The 22,650-nt window shown below is 42.6% G+C and overlaps 1 protein-coding gene across 6 annotated transcripts in view; it reads right to left on the reverse strand.

The window, feature by feature from the left end:
* Positions 1-22,650, reverse strand: part of PPFIA3 (PPFI scaffold protein A3) — a 118,285-nt gene that overhangs the window by 10,939 nt on the left and 84,696 nt on the right. For 5 of the 6 annotated variants that reach the window (XM_075191591.1, XM_075191587.1, XM_075191589.1 and 2 more), the window contains 11 exons: positions 19,928-20,021; positions 13,996-14,077; positions 13,586-13,786; positions 12,522-12,584; positions 12,169-12,195; positions 11,755-11,930; positions 10,703-10,800; positions 8,066-8,241; positions 7,510-7,578; positions 1,969-2,140; positions 1,491-1,564 (listed from right to left, as the gene is read on the reverse strand). In XM_075191591.1, the coding sequence (XP_075047692.1) occupies positions 1,506-1,564; positions 1,969-2,140; positions 7,510-7,578; positions 8,066-8,241; positions 10,703-10,800; positions 11,755-11,930; positions 12,169-12,195; positions 12,522-12,584; positions 13,586-13,786; positions 13,996-14,077; positions 19,928-20,021 (1,217 nt within the window). In that variant the 3' untranslated portion in view covers positions 1,491-1,505. The remainder of the gene's footprint in view (positions 1-1,490; positions 1,565-1,968; positions 2,141-7,509; positions 7,579-8,065; positions 8,242-10,702; positions 10,801-11,754; positions 11,931-12,168; positions 12,196-12,521; positions 12,585-13,585; positions 13,787-13,995; positions 14,078-19,927; positions 20,022-22,650) is intronic. The other variant, XM_075191590.1, reaches the window with a different exon arrangement.

Genomic DNA, 22,650 nt, shown 5'->3' on the forward strand with positions numbered 1-22,650 from the left:
CGTATGTATTTGGAGTGTGGGAGGAAACCCACGCAAACATGGGGAGATCACACAAACACCACACAGATAATGGAAACAGTTCGATTCCCGACCATGGCCTTATAATATATCACGGGCTCATCATGCCATAATGGAGAGCATGTCCTGGATAGTTAGCGCAGGGCTGATGTCCTTGTGGGAGGTTGCGGAATAGACGAGTGCAGAAAACAGCGTGCCTGTACCTCCCACCAGGCTGAAAAGATCCCTTTCTGACCTGTAGGGCATGGGGTAATGAACAAGATTGGGACCCCGTGTGGAATATTACTCATTGGCCCCAGTATAATTCACAGGAGTTCTTAACACCTTGACTACTACGCCAGAAACGTAAAAAACAAAGAAATAAATAAAAACTACAGGCACACAAATGTACTTTATTTGACTAAGATACCCACAAACCCTTGTTCACAAGTTGATCAAATATAAAACAATCTTCTTTTCTTACTTGATCCAGATTGTCCAAATGTAGAAAAAAAACCAAAAACAAACCCAAAAGATTAGCATAAAAAAAAAACAACAACCCGCCGGCGTTAAATGATTACGGGCTGGAGCCCCAGGGTGTCCCCGTCTCCAACCAGCCAATCATTTACTGTCAGTCAGCAGCAGTGTGCAGGTGGTCGTTTATTATGCTCATATTTCGGGTTTTTGTTTTTTGCCCATTTGGACTAGGTCGAATGAAGAAAGAAAATAAGACTTTTTTTTAAGTTTGAAAAAGTGGTGAATGAGGGTTTTGTAGTCTTATTCAATTAGAGACCCCTTACCTAACCACTGGGGTGGGGGCAAAATTGGCTTAATGTTGTTAATTGCTCTAGCCCCCACAGCCCAGGGAGGACCCCCCCCCGAGGACCCCCCCCCCCGACCCAATAAACATCCTAGCAGCACCAGCCCTGTGTTGAAGGCTGCTTTTGACTATGGCAGAAGAAACACACGCTTCTGGTCTCACTGTATGTAGCGCTGGGCCTGGGTGAGGATTTGCAAAACGAGACCCATTAAAAGTATAGGACAAATTTAGACCAAATCTCCACCAAAGTCCCTTTGCAGAGTTAGAGTTGCCCGGGCATGGTGAGAAGCCCCTGAAAATGCGTCCTCTCCTCATCACAATACTATTGCTCCGTAAAATCTAATCTCCAGTGCGTCTACTTGATACTTCACTCAGAACACCCCACTACCGCGCTCCTTCCTCTGCAAATGTGGTCACCTAAGTTCCGCCAACAGCTGGTGAAAACTTTATCTCCTTTGAAAACGCTGCAAACCCAGGGACACTGTAAAATAAATCTAACCACATCAGCGCAAATTTAGGTGCCTGCCGTGAAAGAGGTCCAGGGAATTCACTTAACGCACACTGAACCTATACTCTGTGGGAAATGATCATAGTTCAAGTTAAAAAATAAATAAATCAAAAGCTGTTGATTTTACACCTTAGGAAACGCCACACTCTCTCCCTCCCCACTCACCGCATTTAGACGACATTAACAGGAATAGGTTCTGACTGAGACGTTTTCTGCGCGCTGGCTGCTCGAGGGACTTCCTGAAAATGCAGAGGACATTACCAAATGACGCACGCCAAAACGACTCCATTAGAATACTGTGGATTAGGAATTTAACTCACTATCGTCAGTCACAGTCATTGTGGGATTATGTGAGCGCTTGTTTGTCAGTCTCTGTCCGCCTGTGTGTGTTAGTGTGTCAGTCTCTGTCCGCCTGTGTGCGTTAGTGTGTCAGTCTCTGTACGTGGGCGTCAATTATTGTCCGTCCACGCCAATCTCTGCCCATAGGTGCCAGTCTCTGTGAGTTAAAGCTTATATATTATAAAAGGAATTACTTAGATCTTATAGATTTGTGCATTAATATGGTCACTGAATTCCTCAGTGACTTGTAATATGCCTGGAATTTACAGTGTGGGGTACATCAATCCATATATAACTCCATTACCTTCAGACTGCATCTTGCGTAGCTGTACAGCGGGTGAGGTAATGGAGGAGACAGCGGCAGTCCGGAAGTTTGCCGGCAACATTTCAGCAGAATCCGGACTAACTCCTCGGAGGTCCTTCTCGCGGAACATCTTCCTCCAAGAGGGAGAGCGGCTGAACGTCTTGGCACTATCCTAAAATTTGAGAGAAACCATAGATTAGCAATGTCACAGATGTATTCACAGAGATGTAATTTACTATAAGTATTAAGAAGTATAGCATTATGATACGGTGTTGTGCATCATTACTGCACATAAGATTTCTCCAGATTTGCCCATCTATACAGATAATGTTTCAGTACTGGGTTTGCTAATCATAAAGGTGTGCGCACATCTGGAGAAATACTATCGATTGGATACCAAGGGCTAGATTTACTACACTGCGGGTTTGAAAAAGTGGAGATGTTGCCTACAGCAACCAATCAGATTCCAGCTGTCATTTATTTAGTACATTCTACAAAATGATAACTAGAATCTTATTGGTTGCTATAGGCAACATCTCCACTTTTTCAAACCCGCAGTATAGTAAATCTAGCCCCTGGTGTTTGACCTTTTCCATTTACGTATGGACCTTCGAGTCTAGAAAACTATCCCCCCTTCCTCTTTCTTGGGAGGTTTTTTTTTTTATCTGTTATAGCATGTATATGCAGTTTTAAATACTCCACATGTGGTTTATTGCAGTATTATATTTTATGCATAATTAAGTATATTGGTTCATATAATAATAAAAAATAAAAATATTTATAGGTCACGGCTATTTTGTGGTCACAAATTCCCTGTTGCAAAATTATTTACTGCAGTAATTTTGGGAGGTGTATTGTGCTGATAGCTGAAGGTTTAGGAGACCCTAATTTACTATACTTGCAATTCATGTGTCACTATCAAAAACAGCCAAAGTCCTGGATGCAAGTTGAAAACCATGGCTGTCTTTATACAGTCCTTTCTGTGGTGTGGGCAGCAGGATGGCCTAGTGGTTAGCACTTCTACCTTACAGCAGGCCCCTTACAGGGGTCATGAGTTCAATTCCCGACCATGGCCTTAGCTGTGTGGAGTTTGTATGTTCTCCCTGTGTTTGCGTGGGTTTCCTCCCACACTCCAAAAACATACTGGTAGGTTAATTGGCTGCTATCAAAATTTACCTTAGTCTGTGTGTGTGTGTGTCAGGGAATTTAGACTGTAAGCTCCAATGGGGCAGGGACTGATGTGAACGAGTTCTCTGTACAGCGCTGCGGAATTAGTGGCGCTATATAAATAAATAAATGATGATGATGATGATCATGGTGTCCCAAGGTGAAATGTTTCTCTTCATCCTCTATGATTTTGAGCAATTTACACGATCTAGGGCTCTCTGATTCCACCTCGCCCTTCATCCAGTTATATTTAATTAGGCCCTTTGACCAGCTGAAGGATGCATATCATCTGCCAGTTCTTCCTGCATTTTTGAATCCAACATTTTACAGATAAAACCACAGGGCTGCAAACTAATCCAGGCTTCTGAGGCTTTCAACCTTCCACACGAGATATCTCTAATATATACACAAAAATACTTCTGTCGGACACCCTCCAATCTGAAACCACCACAAATGGTGAGTTGGAAGCATGACCTCCTTATTTAAACTACCGTATATACTCGTATATAAGCCGAGTTTTTCCAGCACATTTTTATGCTGAAAAAGCCCCCCCCCCTTGGCTTGTACTCGAGTCAATAAGTTTCCCCAGTTTTCTGTCGAGTATATACGGTACCTCTCTCTCTCACTAGTCTCAATTTTTCTTGGGGCCTCTCCTTCCCACCACTTCCCACGTGAAGCCACGTATTTAGGTTAAAATCATTGCTATAACTTATATATACATGTAACCCATGTTAATGACAATGTTTATTTGTGCTACCAGTGTTACTGAAATTGTTTAAATAACACTAACACTAATATATATAAAAAAAAAGTGTTGACATTAGAAATTAGTGTGCATGAGGCATGTGTTGAGATAATGAGCAGGAAGGAGTATGATTAGATACGAAGAAAAGATAAGGACCAGGTGACAGGGAGCACGAGATGGTGAGACAGTTGAGTGGAGGAGAACAAGGGAGAAGGGGGGAGGACATGTGAGAGGCGAGGAAGAGGAACAGTGAGAAGAATTTAGCGTCAAAGTATATGAAATGAGAGTATTGTGACAGTCTAAGAAGATAGTGATATAGCTGAACTACAGTAGTTTCCCTCTCTCTAATAAGCAGTCTAAGATTTTACTACAAGCTGAGACAGATAACTTATAATAACATTTTACCTCACTCACTGCAGTAGTATAATGTACACATAAATATGTAGTGTCTGGAGTGTGTACATCTTTCCACAGACTTTTGTGTCGTCATTTATGAATTGTTAAATGTTATGATACAACAACAATATCTAGCAATTTTAAAGAAACAAAGTGAGGTTTAAAATAGGTGGTTTATCAATTTCTTGGAGATGGTTTGGACAAAAGGATATCTTATGTGGCAACAATATTGAAACCCTCTTAATTTACTGTAGCTTTTTTCATTAATTCAAGACATATTGTTCAGCGAAATTAAATATTATAGAAATTGCACAAGGATATTAAAAACAATCTCATCTGTCAATATGTGCACCAATGGCCATTCAAGGGTGATAGAGATAGATATATTTATTTATATTATCTCAGTAACTAAATTGTATAAATATATATTTTATACTATAAGACCATTGATTTCATATATAGTCTAATAGTATTAAAGTAATGGTTTATAAAGAAGAATTATTAGTTGTGTAGCAATCAAATTTGTCGTGTGTTTGGGTTGACTAGTTATAAATGAGTGATTTAGGGAGTAATATATGTTCCAGAAGATTAGTTAAATTATATAGATTACAGGTTGATTTATGTATACACTGAATGTATTAATTTATGGGATGTGCTGTATGATATTCACCACTGTGGTAATTGTGTAATCAATACTTTTCATTGCTATGCTCAAAACTATAATATAATATCTTCTTGGTTACATGAATCTATCAGATTAAATATTACCATGGTGCTATAGAGAGGGTTTTCCTGAATCACCCCTGGGTCTTAGATCTCAAGTGTTTACCCTAAGGGGGTATCACCAACTGTGCCCTTTGCCGGAAATTACGGTAGAAAGCTCGACTCATTTTCCCTCTCACCCAAAACATGAGTGGCATTTCCAGCCATAACATACAATCTATTTTGTACGCTGCAGCAAGATTGATTTTCCTTGCAAATCGTTATTCCTCTGTTGAATCACTCTGTATGTCTCTACACTGGTTGCCTGTTTTCTACCGAATCCAATATAAAATATTTTTACTAACCTACAAGGCCATCAACAAAGCTGCACCAACATACATCTCCTCTCTTGTCTCAAAATATCTCCCAACTCAGCAACTCCGTTCTGCACAAGATCTGCGTCTCGCATTCACCCTCATTACATCCTCCCATTCCCGGTTACAGGACTTTTTTTCAGGCTGCATCCACTCTATGGAATTCTCTCCCTCGCACAATAAGACTTTCCTCTGGTCTACAAACTTTCAAGGGTTCTCTGAAAACCCACCTCTTCAGACAAGCTTATAATATTCCTCAACCACCCTCTTAACCTCACTACATTACCCTATTACCACCCGTTACACAATTTCACACTAGACAACTACCCGCTGACCAACATTGTTGTGTGACGGGATCATTTAGCTTATGAGTCACTTTTACCTTTGCAGTCTGGCTGGGCCGAAATGCAAAATGTAGACTTAGCCTCATGTATCAAACTCCCATTGTCCCATAGATTGTAAGCTTGCGAGCAGCGGCCTTCTCACCTCTTTGTCTGCTTCACCCAGTTTGTTTATTAGTTTACTATGTTTGTCCCCAACTTTAAAGCACTACAGAATATGTTGGCGCTATATAAATAAATGATGATGATGATCACATCGGCGCGAGGCATCTCCTTGGATGTTCCGGAAACACCTTCTACCGAATTGAAACCCCCCCCCCCCCAAGTGTAGTATAGATTCAGGCGGCTGCACTAAATGCTCAATAATACCTACTAAAAGGTTGTTACATACATTAGGCATATATAAAGACTGTGGTGGCCAATCACCCAGTTTCTAGTAACAGAAGGAGTCCAAGGGAGTCTCGTGTGTCATGAGAATAGCTGGGACATGAAAGATTGGTGGTATTTAAAAGTGGACTACTAGTTCAGTTCTGGTTGCTAATCCTTCTGACATCACATGCAATTGTTTCCCTAGTGGTCAAGAAAGCACTTGTCTGACATAATCTAAACACTTTCACCATTAACACATCCTGCTTAATTTTCCGTTAAGCTGTTTCTTCTGGAGGAAAGAGGTTAATTCCTGCAGTAATCTGCACTGTGCTCACTGAGTCACACGTAACCGGTCACTGTGAAGAGTGTGCTCAGCCAGCTGTGAAAGTGACTCGATGTGTATCCCCTGCAGGCAGCACACAGTGGGCTCTTCACATAACTCTCATTGTTACTGCAGCATCTTATTCCCACTGCACTATACGGAGAGTTTTAGAAGGAGACTATATCCTTGAATAATTTCTGCTCCATTGTGTAGTTTATCTGGCAAGCAGCGCTGGGCACAGCTACAATAATCCCATATCAATCTATACACACAAGCCTACACCAAGCAGACGTTTCATGATGGCATAGACACAATCCTTTGCTTAGTGTTTTCTAAATAAGGATATAAAATTGTATACTAGTGTCCACGTTTTTTAAAACATATTAAAGTGTATATGTCACCTACTCAGCCAGTTTGTGGTCTGAACCAAGATTCATGAAAAAGTAACTTATCAATCGAACTTATGGCTGCAAATGGTCAATTTCCAGTCTATTAATTTATTAGGAACTAGTGACATAACTGCTGTACTGTGCCTCGTGCCTCAATGCTGCTCCCCCTACCTCTTTAGAACCACTTCTGTTATTCAATTAAACTTTTCAGGTTTCCTCCTACCATACTGCTTGATTTAGCCTCAATTATTGACGTAAAGTAATCTAAGATGCAGAAGTACAGGAATTAACCCCTTCCATTCATGCACTCGTCTGCTCCTCCTCTGCCAACACTGCCACCCTGCTCCGCCAACCTATGCACTTTTATCGTAAATCGAAGTTCTCCTACGATAATCACGGCGCACTGTGCCGAAGTGGATTTTACGCTGAGCCTTTTGGCGCATAGGAAATGAGGCCCATTGTATATAGGCAATGCATATGCTTTAAAAGCACTATTACAAAACAAAACACACAAAAATCACAGACTGATTGATGGTATAGTGACAGCAGCCATAGTATTGTTAACGATGAATATTAAAAACTTGCAAGGGGATATATTACACGTATTTTGTTGGAAATGACCACAAAGCCAGAATCCACCTCCTGTAACGGCTTCTGATGTGTGGCTGCACAGTACTGGAAAAGACTTATCATGGTGTGTCTATGTGGTATATGTGTGTACTTGCGGATTGCTGACCTCATCAAGTCGCCGCTCCGTCCCCATGGTAATGAGATTGCTGAACTCCTTCTCCAGCACTTGTCGAGCCTAACAACAAAAGACAACACATCAGTGAAGTCACCCAGAAGAAGCAAGGGAATGAACGCAACCACATATATAAATATATATATATAAATATACAGCACCACAAAACCTGAGCAGATATAGAAGACGCGTGATACGCTCACATGCTTCATAAATAATAAACGCAGAGTTTAGTCTTGGCGTGGTCTGAGGGTACCGACCCAACAACACAGTAAAATATAAATTGTGTGTTTCTGTAACAGCCAAAGCAATAACTGTACAGTGCTAACCCCCTAAGACTGTGTGGAACTCTACAGCTATGATAAGTCCAATAAATGTAATATTATTAAATATGTAAGCATACATGAGGGATATAAGATGGGAGAGGATAACAACACTTACAGTAAGTCCAAGCGCAAATATTAATATACTATTTAGGCTTACTTATGACGCTACATAAAAAAACTCCCCCCAAAAAATCCCTGACGCTCTTTTTTTTTAGTAGACTCACCTGCGTGTTCTGCGTCGGGATCTGTAATAGCAATGCCAGGTCATTACAGTCAAACGTATCATCTAACGCTACAAGGGCTCCGTGGACTCCGCTCTCATGCAAGTTGTTGGCATATTCCTTCAGCCCTAAAGACTGAACCCAGCACATTACCCGCTCGTTGGACCACACCATGACATCTGCAGCAAAACAAAGAAACATCTTCATCTGTGATACCAACCACCACCAATAACTGTGGTACAATACAAATAACAGGTCACGGAGCAAAGTACTAGAGCATGAGAACTCTGTAAAACAGTGGAATGAGATTCCATATGGCAGGGGGCCACACAAGGCCCAATCTTGCCAAACAGGTGGTTGGACTAACTGGATAAGAGCAAGTAGTTTGGCGATAGGGCAGAGTGGCTGGGTCACACATGGCGGCTGCTAGTAAGGTCTGAACTTAACATAACGATTACTGTACAAAGGAGGGCAACTAAAATGGTCCATGTCCTACAGCACAAAACATACCTAGAAAGACTAAAAGATCTTAATATGTATAGATTGGAGCAGAGAAGGGAATGGGAGGACATGATAGAAACTTACAAATATATCAAGGATTTTAACAAGGTACAGGAGGGAAACATTCTTCAAAGGAAGAGAAGTATTAGAACACGAGGACATGCACTGACACTGGGGGGAAGAGAAGTATTAGAACACGAGGACAGGCACTGACACTGGGGGGAAGAGAAGTATTAGAACACGAGGACAGGCACTGACACTGGGGGGAAGAGAAGTATTAGAACACGAGGACATGCACTGACACTGGGGGGAAGAGAAGTATTAGAACACGAGGACATGCACTGACACTGGGGGGAAGAGAAGTATTAGAACACGAGGACATGTACTGACACTGGGGGGAAGAGAAGTATTAGAACACGAGGAAATGCACTGACACTGGGGGGAAGAGAAGTATTAGAACACGAGGACATGTACTGATACTGGGAGGAAGAGAAGTATTAGAACACGAGGACATGCACTGACACTGGGGGGGAGAGAAGTATTAGAACACGAGGACATGTACTGACACTGGGGGGAAGAGAAGTATTAGAACACGAGGAAATGCACTGACACTGGGGGGAAGAGAAGTATTAGAACACGAGGACATGTACTGATACTGGGAGGAAGAGAAGTATTAGAACACGAGGACATGCACTGACACTGGGGGGAAGAGAAGTATTAGAACACGAGGACAGGCACTGACACTGGGGGGAAGAGAAGTATTAGAACACGAGGACATGCACTGACACTGGGGGGAAGAGAAGTATTAGAACACGAGGACATGTACTGACACTGGGGGGAAGAGAAGTATTAGAACACGAGGAAATGCACTGACACTGGGGGGAAGAGGAGTATTAGAACACGAGGACATGTACTGATACTGGGAGGAAGAGAAGTATTAGAACACGAGGACATGCACTGACACTGGGGGGGAGAGAAGTATTAGAACACGAGGACATGCACTGACACTGGGGGGGAGAGAAGTATTAGAAGACGAGGACATGCACTGACACTGGGGGAAGAGAAGTATTAGAACATGAGGACATGTACTGACACTGGAGGGAAGAGAAGTATTAGAACACGAGGACATGCACTGACACTGGGGGGAAGAGAAGTATTAGAACACGAGGACATGTACTGATACTGGGAGGAAGAGAAGTATTAGAACACGAGGACATGCACTGACACTGGGGGGGAGAGAAGTATTAGAACACGAGGACATGCACTGACACTGGGGGGAAAAGAAGTATTAGAACACGAGGACATGTACTGACACTGGGGGGGAGAGAAGTATTAGATCACGAGGACATGTACTGACACTGGGGGGAAGAGAAGTATTAGAACACGAGGACATGCACTGACACTGGGGGGAAGAGAAGTATTAGAACACGAGGACATGCACTGACACTGGGGGGAGAGAAGTATTAGAACACGAGGATATGCACTGACACTGGGGGGGAAGAGAAGTATTAGAACACGAGGACATGCACTGACACTGGGGGGAAGAGAAGTATTAGAACACGAGGACATGCACTGACACTGGGGGGAAGAGAAGTATTAGAACACGAGGACATGTACTGACACTGGGGGGAAGAGAAGTATTAGAACACGAGGACATGTACTGACACTGGGGGGAAGAGAAGTATTAGAACACGAGGACATGCACTGACACTGGGGGGGAGAGAAGTATTAGAACCAAGCGGTTCTTATCTGCCGTCAAATTCTATGTTTCTAACACTGATAATGATCCCACCGATTTTGATTATTCTCGGATACTGCGCTAGATTTGGAGCTCCACACGCCAAGTAACTTGGGGCTAGATTTACTAAACTGCGGGTTTGAAAAAGTGGAGATGTTGCCTATAGCAACCAATCAGATTCTAGCTATCATCTATTTAATAAATTCTACAAAATGAGAGCTAGAATCTGATTGGTTGCTATAGGCAACATCTCCATTTGTTTAAACCCGCAGTTTAGTAAATATACCCCTTGGTATCAGATACCGCATCTGAAGTCTGCTGTAGTTGTTTAAGAGTATAATGCATTGCTGCTTGGTGGGAACTATTGCCAACTATCAATCTGCTCATGTTCCTCCTCATACCTTTCAATTGGCTTTGGCTCTCCTCTCGTCTTCTCTCCAGCTCCTTCCTATCATAGTTCAGTCTCTTCAGGCACATGACCCCATAATGAAGACTAACCCTGCAAGCGCCAGTAAATAATTGGTCAGAAGAAAGGAAAGCATTTACATTTTAAATAAAAGTCATTCAGGAATGAAGATGAAGTTATACGGGAATGAGAGAAGGAAACATTCAGTATTAATAGCCAATGTTACTTGACTGGTCTATTTATCACACCCATGTACCACCGTCTTCATTAAATCCACACTGATTGCTGGAGGACCACAAACGAAGAGGCTATGGAAATTGACCCCCGCTGCTGTGTGAGCGAGTAGGATAAGACATTAATGAGCCACAGTAGCCCGGTGGCACCACCACAAGTCAGTATGAGGAGTTAGTGGAATTGGAGCAATAGGGACAGGGGACTTCGTGAAATGGCACCAGGGAACAAATGACACATGCAGGGACCCTTAAGATGGTAGTGCTTGACCAGCCTGTTAGGGAATGGTTGCCCTGAGGGGAAAATTTCAGTAACCTGAATTAAAATTTCACAACAGGCAAAAACACACAGAAGACATTTAGATAACGAACAAGAGTTCATTATCATCATCTATTTATATAGCGCCACTAATACTGCAGCGCTGTACAGAGAACTCCCTCACATCAGTCCCTGCCCCATTGGAGCTTACAGTCTAAATTCACCAACACACACACACACACACACACACACACACAGAGACTACTGTCTATTTGATAGCAGCCTATTAACATACAAGTATGTTTTTGGAGTGTGGGAGGAAACCGGAGCACCGGGAGGAAACCCACGCAAACACGAGGAGAACATACAAACTCCACACAGATAAGGCCATGGTCGGGAATTGAACTCATGACCCCAGTGCTGTGAGGCAGAAGTACTAACCACTAAGCCACCATGCTGCGAGTTTACACAGTTACCATTTTTTGTGGGTAAAAAAAAAGGTTTGTTAGGGTCCCTTTAGCAAGTAATTTGATGAGTGCAAGCTGACGTTTTACTTACCTGTGGAAACTATCGACCATTTTCAGTTGTCCCCGAAGCTCCTTTTTGTTCAAGTGGTCTAACATTCTGGCATCCACCAAGGACTCCATGAAGTAGCTACGGTACTGCGGCAAGCCCAGACTAGGCAGCCAGTCGTTGCCCACCCACTCGTGATTCATGTCACCATATGCCAGGATCTGTCAAGCCAAGAGCAGGATGAGATGGGTCAGTCCACGGCAAGCATCGCACCAACAACTGATTGGTAGCGTGCAGTGCCTTCATATAGCAGTAGGTGGGGGTGTGTGATACTGCCAAGGACAGCTTTCACACCGCTACCCCCAGCAGATTTCAGAAGGCGTTGCTGCCTGATCAACAACATTTTACGCGATCTGAAACTTACGCAGATAACCAAGGAACAAAGACATTTCTACCTACCTGTTCCCAGCTGATCTCCTTAGTCTCCTGACAGAGGTTAGAGTGTAAAAAGGACAAAGGAGAGAGACAAGAGATAAGAAAGCCGCAATAGGTTTAAGAGATGGTGCAGACATAGCGGACACCCAGGAACATGCAGTTACAGAACAAGGAGACAACACATTAGGTTACAAAGGCACATGAAGAGTAAATGAGCAGACAGGATCGGATAGATGGGTTATCAGTATGAGCCACAAGGAAGGATGAGTATGATCATTAATGTAGCTATGGTTCAGAGAGGACTATTACCGTGCACCAAATAATTAAAGAGAAAACAGCTGAAACTATAACTCAGATTAGGCAGAACCGCTACTTACAGGTTTAGTTGTTGCAGTTAAGGTTTCCATCTCTTCGTGAGTCATCCACACATTGCCTGTTGACTGGACAGAATACAGGAGAGGTTAGTGTACAAATCAAAATGGAACGTATGCAGCTGCAGACATCAATCTCACTTCACAAACCCTTATCTGGTAGCTGCTTGGCGGGTATACTGGTCAACCTCAAAAATCTAATATGGACACAAGCAGTGGCCACGGACTAGAGTTTATATAACATGGCGCGAAGAGCAATGAGATGTTCTGTAACTCATAACAGATGTCAGTGTTACACTTGTCTTAAAGCACAAATAAATGAGTATCTGATTTGTTGCTATGGGTAACAGCACATCATTAATAATACAAAACCCAACAACGGACTTGGTGTAGCCTGTTCCCTAGTGTCACCACAGTGCTCAGATAAATATCCAAATAAAATGATAACTGGACAACAAAGTTATATTTTATGCACTACGCGTTTCACACCGAGAACGCGTTACTCTTATTTAGAGTTAAGGGTGTATCCAGCTAAAAGGGTCTAAATTTGCACCTGTACAACCGAAGATGCAAATGAAATTTTGTCTGCATGCAGGGAAAATACTGTCTGCTTGTGCATGTAGCATATAAAGACTGGACAGCTTTATTTTTACACTAGACTTGAGTTGAGCGAGGATGCACCTTCTCCCGACTCTAAATCTCTCTGCACGTTTGACATTTGTCCCTTCTGCTGCTCAACATGGTTGCAAAGGTGCAAAATAGCATTTTCTAGCTGGATTAACTCCTAGATTTTTCAGAATTCCAATACTTCCGAGCTTTGATTGCTGTGTCCCCATGCGGCATTGCCCCGTTCCGCCCCATTCCTTATTGTACAAGAACAATGGAAGGAAGAGTTGGTGTTGACAACTACACCACAGAGACAACAGTCAAAGGAAAGTTTAGATGGAATTAATACACATTTACAAATGCCATATGCGTACTAGAGACTTGAGGAATGGGGGTTCTGCACTGAAACTCCAATTAAACACTACAATAATAGAGATTTTAGATCACTATATGAAAGGCCTCACCGTGCGAGACGTGGCTGGCGCAGAAGGGCTAGTAAGGGAGACCATCTCCTGGATGGCAAGGCGTAGTTTCAGGCGGTGCAGGGGGTTGCTGATACCAATCTCACGCTGGATTTCTGTGTCGGATAAGTTGGCCATGATGGCTCCACTCTTCACGTTGGCACGGCATGCAGCGACATACCAGGCTGGCATCCCTACCCACAGCTGGGAAAGAAATTAGAATTTCAGAGCAATGATGGCATTTACTCCTCGGCTTCCCAAGCTTAGGGCTTCATGATGTTTCCATGTGACCACAGATCATTTACTGCAGGAGCCATGGCCTTAGTGTGAGGAGAGCTAATAACCTTTGGCTGCTGCTGGACCTTGAGGCCAGGACATGGAAAGATATTATAATGAAGTTCTTCATACTGTACCTCCAGCCATGAGACCACAGTAGGTCCGTCCCATGCAGCAAATGGGAGTCCTTGTCTGCAGGCTTCTTCCAGGAGCTCATGCCTGGAAGAGAAGTATGTGAAATGAATCCCTTATCTACCTTAAACACATCTATTAAAAGGCAAATCCACTTATGGACATGTCCTCACTAATATTATACAGCCCTTCAATATGGAGCAAGTTTAGCCTCCTGGTACCTCATTATCTGAAACTGGGTGAACAATAGTCAATTGAGCTGTGACCTCCCCGTGTGGGGAGAGGAACTACATCAATGTCTCCTACGTAGAGTATACCATTCTATTAAGCCCTATGCGAAAACAATGGATGGACTCCCTTTTCCTGTAGGGAGTAGTTCTGGTTTTAGGCAATAACTGGGGGGAGAGATAGGCAAGATTAGCGAGGGCTTGTCTAAAAGAGGATATCCCTTAAAGGACTAGCAATAGCACAGACCAACATGTACAACATGTCAAAAATAATTTGTAGATTTAGTCCCCTTTTGAAATATAGCGATAGTTTACCCCTTTCATGGTACAACTTTGCTAAATGTCCTAAGAAAAGCAAATGGTTCTTGAAAGACGTCCCATCTGATTGGTTAAAGCCTTTAGAACTCTGAGGATATTGAGAGATATTAAGCAGATTCTAACATCAAAGTAATTAACAGCAACAGGTGTGGAAAGAGTCCTAAGGTTATAGTTGGTGAATCATTCAATATCTGTCTCACCAATTCTAAAGAAACCAGCTCTCGATCCAGCCTCTCTCTCCAACTACCGCCCTATTTTTCTCCTCTCCTTTGCCTTTAAACTACTTGAGCGATTGGTGTACAAACACCTGTCTCTCCTGTCTCACTACATTCTCGACTGCAATCAGGCTTCCGCCCCCAACACTCCACTGAAACTGCTGTCACAAAAGTGATCAATGATCTACTTACTGCAAAGTCTAAGTGTAATTACTCCATACTCATTCTCTTGGACCTCTCTGCTGCTTTTGACACTGTTGATCTCCATCTTCTCCTACACACCCTTCACTCTATTGGTCTTCATGACACAGTCCTTTCCTGGTTCACTTCCTACCTATCGAACAGCTCCTTTACTGTTTCTACTCTGGCACATCCTCTCCTCTCCTCCCACTATCTGTTGGGGTCCCACAAGGCTCTGCTCTTGGCCCTTTACTTATTTCATCATACACCTCTACTCTTGGGGCACTAATTCAGCCTCCAATATCACCTCTACGCTGATGACACCCAAATCTATATCTCTTCCCCTGACCGCTCTCCTTCTGTACTATCGTGTGTAACCAACTGTCTTTCTGCTATCACCACATGGATGTCCCAACGCTACCTAAAGCTCAACATGTCCAAAACAGAGCTTATTATCTTCCTTCCTGCCAGAGTCACCACCTCCCTTCAAATCTCCCTCACTGTCAACACCGCCACAATTTCCTCAGTCTCACAAGCCCGCTGCCTTGGTGTCACACTTCACTCAGCCCTCTGCTTTATTCCTCACACTCAGACTCTCTCCCAGTCCAGTCAACTCCACCTTAAAAACATCACCAGAAAACACCTTTTAAATACTCAACATGCTACCAAAACTCTTATCCATTCTCTCATCATCTTCCATCTTGATTACTGCAACCTCCTGCTATCTGGCATTCCTGACACCCATATATCCACACTTCAATCCATCCTAAATACTGCTGCAAGACTGATCTTCCTCTCACGGCTCCACATCTGCTGCACCACTTTGTAAATCCCTACACTGGCTCCCTGTGTCCTCCAGAATCCAATTCAAATTACTCAACATTACCTATAAAGCCCTCAACACCACCACCCCTGCCTACAACTCATATCTTATATCAAAATACTCTTCCTCCCCCCCTTGCCTCGTCTCTGGTAACCACCTCTCACTCCTGCCTACAAGACTTCTCCTGTGCTGCTCCCCACTTATGAAATTCCCTACCACACCCAATCAGACTTTCCCACAGCCTTTAAATCTTTAAACGCTCTCTGAAAACAAAACTCTTTTTTAGAGGTAACATTATCCTCGATAATACTATTCACACTAATGCACCCTCACCACTATCCCAATCTACACTCTGAGCCACACTCGCTCCTCTTTTTTCAGCTCTGCCCTCTTCCCTTTAGAATGTAAGCTCTCTAATGAGCAGGGTCCTCCATACCCTTTGTTTTCATGTCTGCAATTATTTTGTCTACCTTGTATGTCCTTGTTTTCTGTATGCCCTCTTTTTCCCACTGTAGGGCCGCTGCGGAGCACTGTGGCGCCTTACAAATCTACGATAATTCTAAATGATAATAATCTGTCATGTTAACTCCCTGCCACAAAAAAAAAAAACATAGTGCTTAGATCGCTGGTTCCCATCCTATCCACGTTGTGGTACAACTGCTGAGATAGCTGTGTCAGAAGTTATTTTTTGTGTGACTCACCTGTATATAAATATTGAAACAAATAAGAATTGCTTCAAAATGCCACGTCATAGAAATTTCTTTAACGTTTCTTTTGAAATATATTTAACATCTTTCTCATTTGTCAACTATATTCTGAATATATTCAGTCTAGCACTGTGACACAAAGGTGTGTTGGGTGTCTTAATACACAGTACACTGCCGAAATCTCTGTATAATTAACTCCCATAATAATATAAGCAGTGGATGCTTCAAATAACATCCAAATTGGGGGGGGATTCAATTCTTAGATCACTGCAATTTCCTGATGGCGCACCAATGCTTACAGCGGTAGAGGAATCTCCGCTCATGAATGGAGATTCCAGGCCATACATCGCCGTGGAATGTTTCCACGGACCGTTCCAAAGGCTCTTTGCGGCACATCTCTAAGAATTTAATTCTCCCTTAGTTACCATGAGTGACTATATTAAAACTATAGTGAGATCATGCTTGGCTTTTTGGAAAGGACTGGCTGGGCAACAGAATTTTGGGAGGCGTCAGACTGCCATTTGTTTCATCCTGCTCATAGCGTGAAAAATATCCAGTGTATTTAATTATTGGTAAACTACTTTAAAAAAATTTATACACATGCGTCATGGCAGCTGGAGACACGGACGTCGATGTCAATCAAAAGGGATGATTAAAGAGTAAGTAGAAAAACAGACAAGGGCAGCAAAAGGGTTAAATCCAGGCCTGAGTGAAACAGCGTGGGAGCAGTCATCTACACACCTGCAAACCTGACCCATTTTAATGTGTGAAAATGTCCTGCTCGTGATCTTCCACTGATTTGCCAATTGCAATAAACTAGACGGAATTACATAACGTTTGTTTTTTTTTTAATTCAGTCTTGGGTATTGGTATTGAAAAATAAGTAGGGGAGGCATATATAGAATATCACACTTAATTAAATACCCATTCAAATAGGAGGGGCCGACGCCTGACGTACGTGCCACTTCAGCTACCTTCTGACGTTTCAGCTGCAATTGTACAACTCGTGATGATCCATTCAGCACACATACAGTTTAGCATTTCACACACATTCTTGACTGTTGGCAAGTATATGACAACTAAGGGAAGAACGCATTGAATCACTGATGCAATTTACACCTGTTTAGAATGTGTCCGTTCTACAAATAGAACATAGACCTAGTTAAACTTTGCACACAAGACGAAGCAAATCGCATTGGGAGGGAGACAGAACTGAAATGAAAGAAAGATTGGCTCGTTGTAATAAACTAAAGCAAAGGTTATCAACCTTTCTTAGTCCGAGAACCAGATTTAGGGTTATATTTACTAAACTGCGAGTTTAAAATAGTGCAGATGTTGCCTATAGCAACCAATCAGATTCTAGCTGTCATTTTGTAGAGGGCACTAAATAAATGACAGCTAGAATCTGATTGGTTGCTATAGGCAACATCTCCACTTTTTCAAACCCGCAGTTTAGTAAATCTAGTCCTTAGTCTGAGAATCTACTTCAGGAGCCATGGATTTTTTTCTTTTTTTTTTTAAATTAAACATAAATATCCTTTTAATTAATATATTGTTAGTATATTATCTGCATTAAAATATTTATTACTGTTAGCAATTTAGGTGTCTGTACAAAAAGGCTACAGATGTATCACTAATAATTAGCTCAAATTAGTGGTTCCCACCATATATTTTATGGGGGCCCATTTTTTTTTTGTTACAGCAAATGATAAGCATCTTAGCATTCTTATGCTGCATTAGACTAATCTTTATTCTGTTTTCCAGTGGGTGATTTCCCCCCCCCCCATAATATTTGAAATATTAATTGTTTTGGAGGGAGCATTGTGACCCTTTGACCAGCATTCAGGAGGAGTCATCTATGAACTGCAGATTCCCAAGGCTTCTTTATGTGGCAAGTGTATCTACTAGTTCACCTATCGTGGTTCAAGGGACACGCCCATTTTAGGTACTTTAAAAACACCCCAGCAATCTGAGCCTAGTTTTGTGGGTTTGGCGAATGCTCCGTAAAATGCATAGGGTGGAAACCGTTAAAAGTTTATGACAAATCCAGCCTACCACCACTGTAGGACCACCCCCTTTATTTGGTTCAACGTTTTACATTTTTCTACTAAAGTGCTGATCATTGCAACTAACTTTAGGACTTAAATTTAAATCCAATCCAGCAAAGTCAGCGCATTATGCGATTAGCAAGAAATGGCCTGGGTCAGCCCATTGGCCGGTACAAATGTTTGCACCCGCAGAAGCTGGCATGCAAGTCCATGTGCTCCCCCTTAAAACTAAGTACAATGTTTTTATTATTACTGTTAATTTTATTTGTAAGGCGCCACAGTGCTCTGACGCACATAAAACAGGGATATACACGCTAGACAAAATCAATGCAGAAGTGAACACAAACAGCGGGGAAAGAGCTTACAATCTAGAAGGAAAACGGCAGAACTGATATAACGGCAGTGAGTGTGGATGAGAGTAGAGGTTGAGACAATAGTGACAAGGTCCCAGTGTAAGTAGTATAAGTGGGAGAAGGGAAGCCTCTACTGAACAGGTGGGTTGTCAGAGGTTTTACACATTTGAAGGCAAAGGCAGAGTCTGGTCAAGTGTGGTAGGGAATTTCATGGGTGGGTATTGGTACGGGAGAAGTCTTGTAGGTGGGATTGGGGGGGCTATCAAAGAGGAGGTGAGACGCAGGCCAGAGGCAGTGCTTACAGGGCCAGAGGGAAAGAATTATTTTGTGATGAGGTTTGAGAGGTAGGAAGGACTGATGCAAGGCTTTGAAGAGGAGGCAGAGTCATTTGAACTGGCTCGCCAGTGTAGTGAGGTGGATCAGCAGGAGAGGAATAGGAAGAGAGGAAGAAAGGAAGATCCTTCTTGTTGTGGCAAGTGCGACACCAAGGCTGTGGAGGAAATTGCTATGTTATTAACAGTGAGGGAGATTTATGGGAAGGTTGTGACTCTGGGATGAGAGAAGTTGATTTTTTTGGCCCAATGTAAGTGTCCATTACCTACTGGTTGTGACATTAGGGGGGGATTCAATTAGCGCAATGTGCCGCAGAGTGCCTTTGTAACAGTCTGCAAAGGCACTCGGGGGTGATGTTTCTCAGCTCGTTTTTCTTTGCCAAGAAAAAAAGAGAGGAGATTCCTTACAGTGATAGGCGTCAATGTGCACAGACGGATATCGCGGTGATGGAAGGTGGAATGTTGCGCTGAATTAAACCTGCCACTTGCACTTCTACAGGTGACATTCACAGTCCAAGTAACAGTCTACGTCATGACAGATAGGTCAAGTCCAAGCATGAACCACCAATCTGGAATTTACATGCTGCGTGAGCCAATTGAATACACATCGTGACTGCTTGACCATCTCTCTCCCAGAGGGGGATCTCGTGATCATTACACACTCTGGTCCTCACAGGGAACATGGTACCCGTAAATGTCTTATACGACATGTTTTATAATAAGAGGTGACTTACTTCTTCTTGTTTCTGCGGTCTTTGTCCACAGGTCCTGCCAGTTTGGACAGACCCATGGGGTCGGAGGGCGATGTCTCATCTGAGGGGGTTCCAGCTGCAAATACAGCATTAAAAAAAAAAAAAAAAGGTTGGAAATTTTAGGACTTGATAAGCATAAAAATAGGTTAAGAAACAATCTTGATATAAAGTAAATAATGGCTGTGCTACACATCCTACCGGCACCTCAAACATATGCAGAATGTGATTTTGATCTAAAACATTTTCAATACTGGATAAAATCTAGTGATCATGATAAATGCATTTAAAAGGGTCCAATGTTTAAATGCATAAAATGCCTTCAGGTTAACTGCATCTCAATCAATTACCCTAGGAAAATAAACTGACACTAAACAAGACAAATGTCTAAAACATAAAATTTTCTGAATATTCTAAAAGTAACTAATTACATGTAGATGATCACAATTAAAATATCATAGTCATATAACTTGATAGATACTATAGCCAGCAGTCAAATAATAATCTGTCACTATCTGGTCACTGTCAATGTAATGAAAAAGGGGCACTGTCGATCCAAATTCTAGCACAGCATCAGAAATATTTGAATAAATGCATCACTAAACAATGGCATTTGAAGTAATCAATTATTCAAAAAAGCGGGAAACCGATTATAAGTTGATTTTCGTTTTCTGAACTCTCCATGGTGTTGGAATGAACTCATTATTACACAGTTGGATGAAAGCACTTTGGGCAGCACGGTGGCTAAGTGGTTAGCACTTCAGCCTCACAGCACTGGGGTCATAAGTTCAATTCCTGACCATGGCCTTATCTGTGAGGAGTTTGTATGTTCTCCCCGTGTTTGCGTGGGTTTCCTCCGGGTGCTCCAGTTTCCTCCCACACTCCAAAAAAACATACTGGTAGGTTAATTGACTGCTATTAAATTGCCCTTAGTCTCTCTCGGTCTGTGTCTGTGTAAGTTAGGGGATTTATATTGTAAGCTCCAATGGGGAAGGGACTGACGTGAGAGAGTTTTCTGTGCAGCGCTGCGGAATTAGTGGTGCTATATAAATAAATAGATGATGATGATATGAAACACCATCAGTCCCATTCTCATGTCGGAGTAACATTAATGCCACTGTCCATCCGAGTGGACCTGGTCCCCTCTGTGCAACTTTAAACCTGGTACTACAGAATTCCGGGCCACATGAACTGCATCTTTGCCCATCAATTAGATGGTGGCGCTGTATGATACCTGTGGCACCTCAGATTATTAAAAAAACAAACAAAAAAAAAACAAAACACTGGTAAGAATTGCTAGTGTTTGCATAATAGGCCATATATATTTATATGCATCCTAGATATATAAAAATGAGCACTGGTATGCCCAGGGGCAGGGGGGCATCTGCCCCCCGGTGACGATCCCATAGTGGGCGACCTTGGGCTGGGTCACTGGACCACCTGCATTTTTTGTTCCTTTAAAATAGGCTGCTGAGTCGAGTCTTGCCGCCCGAGGCTAAAATTTGCCAGCCCTCCCCTGGGTATGCCCTTCATCCCAACCCATTATGTGTTGCAGGGAATATACATCTAAAATGCACAACTGATTTTATAGTTGTGGGGGGAAGCAGCCAGGCAGGGGCGCACACAGGATTCCGCGGGGGTTTCACCGCCCGCCTCCCCCCCCCCCAAAAAAAAGCGAGAGAGCTGCTGCGCATGCCCCCACGCATGCGTAGAAGCTCAGTTTCGGCAGCACTGTACTATACAGCAGCCGCGGCGCTGTCAAAGAAGCGTCCGCGGCGGTGCTGTATGCTTCTTTGACAGCACCGCGGCTGCTATATAGTACAGTGCCGCTATGTAGGGGCACTTCTTTAACAGAGGGGAGGGGTTTCTGGAGACCCAGAAACCCCCCGAGTGCGCCCCTGCCAGGCTAACTCTTAAATGTGGTATAAAAACAGAGCTGGCCAGCATATTTGTTGGGCATGCAGTAACTGCTCTGCTTGCACACAAAAAAAAAAGTTCGACATTCTGGGTACAATTTGCACCAAATCAGCCCCATTACGTACCAATAAACGTACATTAACATTATGAAAAGCTGCTACTCGCAATGAATTGGTGCGTGCGGTCAAATAATACACCTTAGACAGTAATAATAAACCTCACACAGTCACTTTCGTCAATGTTAACTTATTAGCCGTGTCATTCACAGTGCAGCTGAGTGATGTCACAGACTCTGCTAAGTGAGGTCAAATACGTAAACATCGCCAACCAATTAATGATGTCATTTCCACTCAACACTATCAAATGACTGGAGTTAATTAAAAGACACAAACAATATTTGATCATTTTAATGTATTTATACAACTCTTACTGTATAGACAGTACAGGGAGAACATAGTTATATGGTAGAGAAAGGTTGAAGCAGAAGTACTGTGTTTACACAGATGGTGAAATGTTCTGTACAACGCTTTCTTGCTCAAATACAGTAATAATCACATTTATAAAGCCTGCATATATTTAGGATAAGCTGTAGTAATCATAAATAATGACCTAAAGGTTACACTCCCAATATGTGACTGACGTCTGGAGAACAGACTGTCTGTAAGCACCCAGTGTGAAAGTGCTTTCTACATGGGGGTAAATTGCTGGGGGCTTCTTGTCAAGGGTGAAAACCTTTGACACTCCAGCTGTTTGTAGAACAGGTAAGTAGGGAGAGGTGTTTATGGAGAGTG

The sequence above is a fragment of the Mixophyes fleayi genome, chromosome 11 (genome assembly GCF_038048845.1).
Source record: "Mixophyes fleayi isolate aMixFle1 chromosome 11, aMixFle1.hap1, whole genome shotgun sequence".
NCBI lineage: Eukaryota > Metazoa > Chordata > Amphibia > Anura > Limnodynastidae > Mixophyes > Mixophyes fleayi.